Source organism: Lycium barbarum, chromosome 4 (assembly GCF_019175385.1).
Source record: "Lycium barbarum isolate Lr01 chromosome 4, ASM1917538v2, whole genome shotgun sequence".
NCBI lineage: Eukaryota > Viridiplantae > Streptophyta > Magnoliopsida > Solanales > Solanaceae > Lycium > Lycium barbarum.
Window position 1 is genome coordinate 135,204,107 of NC_083340.1, and position 5,922 is coordinate 135,210,028.

The window sequence follows — 5,922 nt, forward strand, 5'->3', positions numbered from 1 at the left end:
ACAATTCTGTATAATACCGAATTAAGATCCTATTTCTGCACCTTTTATGAAATCAAACACCATTCATAATCATTTTAACACTTGAAATGATTAAATGAGCAAAATATTCAATATCTAAAACAGAAGTATCCCAAAATTACATCCAGATTCAAGTCAGAGTTATTCATCAACAACACAAAAAATAAATAAACATAGTTTTGATCCTAGATGATTACTAATTGCCGCTCGCTCTATCGCCGTAGTTACTTCTATCAGAGAATCTTCTTAGTCCAACTGGTGACCGAGCGCTTCCTAAATCTCGTGCCTACTAAAAACAATATTCAAACTTTCAGCCAACAAGCAATAGAAGTCATCAACAAGTGTTATCAAGTTCATAGCAGCTTTGGGACAGAACTGAAACTAACTGGGGAAATGCACACAAGCTACTAACTATTACTACTTCAATAGAGCTACTTATTCAATCAAGAATCTATTTGTATATTAGTCAGAAGAAATTAGAGATTTTCATAGTTTACATTCATATACATAGCTAAAAAAACAGAGAGCATTTAACAAAAAAGTTACAACCAAACAAGTATGATATACAGGCTGAGAATGCTAATTGATAGAACAGGGAGTGCTCTTTAGCAGCTCTAATAGACAACATAAGATAATTGTATAATCAAATTTGTAAACGTCTCTTGACACTGTGTAAGATAGTCATCTTCGGGTCCACAACTACACAGTCCAGTCAATTGTTACCACTTGGTGCAAGATGTGTCTCCTCAAAATCCTAGACCCACAGGCTGCCCCAAAAGACACCAACTCTAGTTAAAGAACTACTCCCTCCGTCCCATAATAAATGTGTCCCATAATAAATGTCACTTTAACCAAAAACACGCATATTAAGAAATCAATCATGTAATGTAAATTTTACTATATTATTCCTACATAATAAAAATAAATTACTTTTCCTTTTTTATTAGAGCATGCATGAAAAGTAAGCCTTTTGACATTGAGACTCCAATATTACCAAGTTTCTATGTGTTTTTTATCTTGAATACATAAATTTGTCAGTTTTTGTCTAAGGGCAAAGTTGGAAAAAATTTATCAATATATACATTGATTTCCTAAGATGACACTTATTATAGAATAAAAAATTTTGATTAAGATGACACTTATTACGAGACCGAGAGTAATCTGTTTTAAAAAGCAACTTCCAATTCCTAATAGGCTAATAGAAATCTTTGACTCCTTGTCTCTACCTTGGTGATGACTAAAGTAGGCTAAGATAGGATTAGGCTACTCAGCACAATCTTTTCTTTCCAATCTGTACTAAATATATCTTCCAAGATAACATAGCTATAAAAGTCGACCTACAAACAATTAGAGAGAACATAAAACCAAACATCTAAACAAAAAGATCAGCATCAGCAGTTTTTGATGCCTTGCTACCTATATGATATTTAGGTTAATATTAGCTACAAAATTAATTGCATACAATCCAAATACGGGGCAAAACAACAAAAATTAAAGCAAATATCAAATCAATTGAACTGAAAAATAACAAAAAGTAGACCGAAAGCTAAAAGAAAGAAAATGAACCCTAACAAAGAGAAAGAGAAAGTGACTTTTAGTTCCGTCCAAAGATTATCAAACACACAGAAGGTGAATCGATTACTAGAAAGTGAAATTGACTGCTTGTAGCAACAAATTCACACTTAGAACAGTAAAATCACTACACAGAAATTGAAATTTCAAAATTATAAGAAATTCCTTTCATGCACGAACCCTAAAAATCTATTTAGAAGAGGAATTCCATTATTTTATCGAAAAAGTTTGCTATTGGTTCATAACCTAAGATAAATTCCGTTATTTTGCTAAAAATCTGTAGCAATTCACGAAGAGGAATTCACGATTTCAATAATATGAGTTCAAGTTCGGATTTCTACCTTATTTGTTAGGAAAAAGTATGTCAACTTTAGCACAGAGTTGTTTTCTTCAACTTTGTTCCAAAAAAATTCAAAAGACGAACCTCTAACTATTCAATTGTTGTAAGCTTTTCTGGAATTAAAACATGAAAAATAGAGAAAAAAAATCACAAATCCATCATCGATTCCAAAGCTTCAATGTACCTGAGAATGAGAGTTAGCTTAATAAAAACACAGTTATTTAAAAATTTATTATGACGTCACCGAAATCGCAGTATTATATTACATTTTACGGTGGTTTTGCAGTGGCAAAAAAGAATTGACCAATTAAATTAATAATACGAAATAGAAGACCAAGAGTGCTTAATTAGTCAGAAGAAGAGACATACTAAGATGAAGGTAGATACTACTCGTCAAGAGTTGATTAAGTGTGCAATACCGCCCTGCAAGGGATTACTGGGTTCTCCGGCTCAAGGGGGCACGGGAGCAACAAACTCTAGTAAATAAAAATAAAGGACAATTGAGTAACAAAAACAAAGTGACATGCAAATAAAAGAAATTGATTCATCATTTGTAATGTCTAATTGTCTCGTAATTCCAATGAACCATATTCATTCTCTATTTCCTAAATATGAATGAGATGTGACTTCTTATCATAAGAATAGTGAACTAGAAACTATATTCTGATTGTTTTGAGGATCTCCAAGTTGGAGAGTACAAAAATGCGGGGTCTTTCCTTTCCTGTATGAAAGCCGGGTGATCTGTTACATTGAGTCAAGCCGTATATTATTATCTATTACAGTACTAAACTACTAAGTATTTTACAAAGTATGAGCAAGCGGAGAAGGTGGTCATCAGAACAAGATGAGACATGTCACTAAACAACAGCATAAGAAAAAACAAATTCTGCTAAGTGATCTATCAGCCTGTGATAGTTGCCTTCTTAACCTTGGACTTCTAGTCCCTGCTAGATTATATGAACTTGGATATGCATAAAAAGTAGCCGATGAATTTCCAAACATCCGTGCATAAACAATTTCCCCTGTTGACGTGCCACTGGGGCTTAGCATTGGTTCTGTCGTATACATTTCATGTGTTGGAGACTGCTGAGGATAATTTCGATGGTGAAGTTGATGGGCTGGATGTGAATTAGTAGTTGCTATCAGTGTCTGAGCCCCGTATCTTGGACTAGGAGGCCTTTGTGGAATGACTATACCAAGATTCGGGGCCTTGTCCTCGGATGGTTTTGTAGCTTGACCGCGACCATAGAGTGGAATCAATGTATTCTGTGAGACTTCAGCTTTGCAAACAGGACATTGTGGCTGTTGGTTATCGGTATTTTCAGAAGAAATGCTCTGGAAGTGTATCCATTTGTAGATGCAAGGCCAACAATAGAGGTGACCACATAAGGTAACAACAGGATCATGTACATGATCCAGGCATATATTACACTCAAAACCTCCGGAGAGATTGTCTTCTTGCTTAGCATCAACTATCTTCCAGTTCTCTAAGGAAATATCGTGATCATCAAAGGTAGTTTCTTCTATTTGCTCTTGGAAAAGCTGCTCTAAGACCATTTTGTACCTCTTGATTTAATTCTTTGTTTGCTAATATGCCTATTAAACATATGACAAGATGAACAAGGTTAGATTTTGAACGCGGAAAAAAGAGGAAATCTACAAAAACAAGAACTAGAATGGAACTCTACAAACAAGAAACGTGTGAGCTTTTTAAGGCAATATCCCTTTTCTCAAATTAAACTGCATAATGATTCTGATCAAAAAGGAAAGGACCTACACAATATTAAAAATATGAGGATTTTTAAATTCTAACAACCTGGGCTCCAATCTAAATTAAGAAAAAACTTTTAGTCAATAAAATGTGGCACAAGGACCCACCACTTGCTGGGCTTTCCCAAATTAGCCACACTCCATAAGCACAAGAGCTTCAGTAAAATAAAATATAAAACACCATAAAAGGAGAAATCAATTTTCCCAAGTATATCAAGTACAACAACAATCACATGGAAACTTATGCCTTAAAGGTTAAAACTCAAGAAATACAGAATTCTTGAACAAAAGCTTGACAAAAAAAAAGTTTCTTCTTAATTAAATGAGGCCAAAGAAAAATGGAATTCCGAGGCCATAAAATCCGTGGCTCAAAATCAGGATAAAATAAAATCTACGCATAAGCATTCAAACGAATCTCTACAGAGATTTCCTATGTGTGTTACCCGCTCAACTTCAATTTAATCTGCAAAGTTATATCAAATTAAATAGGTGCACCAACCAGGAAAAAGGACAATAATTTCCAAAGAATGTTCATCAATGAACAAAGACTAAGTTCCTGAGTTAATTATAACAATCATAAAAGTATATCAGAAACTATATTGTCCACAAACTCTCCAAATATAGGTTGCTGAGAAACATCTACGTGGCAAGATCTGACTCTATTAAGGAGGATCTAATTCACACATCTATATGATTGGAAACATGAACCATATGCCTCCAGGCTCCAATGGTTCTTGATTATCTTGTGAAACAATAAATATCTGTATGTATAAGTAAAATTTAGCAACTTAAACACATACAATTCTAAAAAGAGACTCTAAATATGTTTTATATTACCCCTTTACTCATTTAACAACAACCCCCCCCCCCCCCCCCCCCCAACCACCCTTTTTCAACTCTCTTTTTTACCATGTCTGATTGAAAGAAATTGCTGAAAAAGTAAATTTGTATTCTATGGACTTCTTCCACCAGATTATTTTACTGATCTTAATTCATTCAAAAAGAATAAAGGAACTGATTTAACTAAAGGACTTTCAAAAGTGACCTGATACAAGTATAAAGTGCTTCATTTTTTCATCTGAGGTCAACTAATCAGTGTCAAATAGTAATCGACCAACCAATCCATTATCCGTAAGAAAATCCATTCCCATTTTTAGAATCTCGTCTAAATAGCAATCTCAACTGCTCTCTAGGTAAGGATCTATACCATAAGGTCAACTAATAGCACCATTAAATAACAAAAAGTAAAATGGATAACTGGTACCAGCACCCCTAAATTAAAGAGTGATAAACATATGTTTAGAGGTAAGTTGTCAAGGAAGAACAACAAAAAATCAATGATCATATTTTGCAAGGCAAAAAGTACAACTATTTATTCCTAAAACCCCATAAAAATACAATCTTTTGTACTATTAAGATCAAAACACTCAGGATGCATGAAACTACAAAATAGGGGAAACACATGTAAGGTTTGCTAGCTATGTAGCTGTAAATTTTATCACTCTATTCCAAAAATTCTTATTTCAACACAAAGATTTGATATTTTTTTTTCCCAAGAAAATTGATGGCACCTTCATCCAAATTCACACTATATATATGCCCAAAAAAATGCATAATCTCAACAGGAAGAGTAGAAACCAAAACCCCATAGAAGAAAAAGGAAATTTTTTGAGGCTTCATGTGAAAAAAACACTAAAGATTTTGAACTTTTTAATCATCAAAGAAAAACCGCAAAGTCCACTTCAAGTCTGTTTAAACAGTGTCTACAAATGATGGAAAAAAAAACAATAAACAGATATAAAGAAACATAGAAAGAAGATATATACATACCTAAATATGTAATATCAAGAATGTTGTTGAAAATGGATATAAATATCAGAATATTCAATCCAAATACTTGTTCTTGTTAAGTGATCTGAGATAAGTTTTTTCTGTAAAATTGGAAATGAGGTGAAATTAGAATGTGGAAAGATGAAGGAAAGGTTTGAGATGAGGTCTATATATAGTGATTTATGAATGACGCGCCTATAGATACACGTTTTCTGTATGTATAGGAAATTTAGCGTGTGTAAATAAAGTATTGGAGTATATATAATCACTGCATAAGTAGGCCAGCAAATGATATCTATATATCATAATTTAAAATTTTAAAAAGATGGCCAGAAAATGATAGTAATTACGTTCCAAAAAAAGCAAGTAGGCTGCGAATTTTCATGTAATCA

At 33.2% G+C, this 5,922-nt stretch overlaps 1 protein-coding gene across 1 annotated transcript; it reads right to left on the minus strand.

The window, feature by feature from the left end:
- Positions 1–2,557: 2,557 nt before the first annotated feature.
- Positions 2,558–5,688, minus strand: LOC132636599 (E3 ubiquitin-protein ligase RMA1H1-like). Its single transcript, XM_060353542.1, has 2 exons — positions 5,531–5,688; positions 2,558–3,526 (listed from the first exon to the last, which is right to left on the minus strand). The coding sequence occupies exon 2, from the start codon at positions 3,485–3,487 to the stop codon at positions 2,765–2,767; it is 723 nt and encodes a 240-aa protein (XP_060209525.1). The 5' UTR covers positions 3,488–3,526; positions 5,531–5,688; the 3' UTR covers positions 2,558–2,764.
- Between the last annotated feature and the right edge of the window lie 234 nt (positions 5,689–5,922).

What these genes read in the sequence shown, in the direction of transcription:
- LOC132636599 (XM_060353542.1), bottom strand. Translation starts at nt 3,487, where the DNA reads ATGGTCTTAGAGCAGCTTTTCCAAGAGCAAATAGAAGAAACTACCTTT.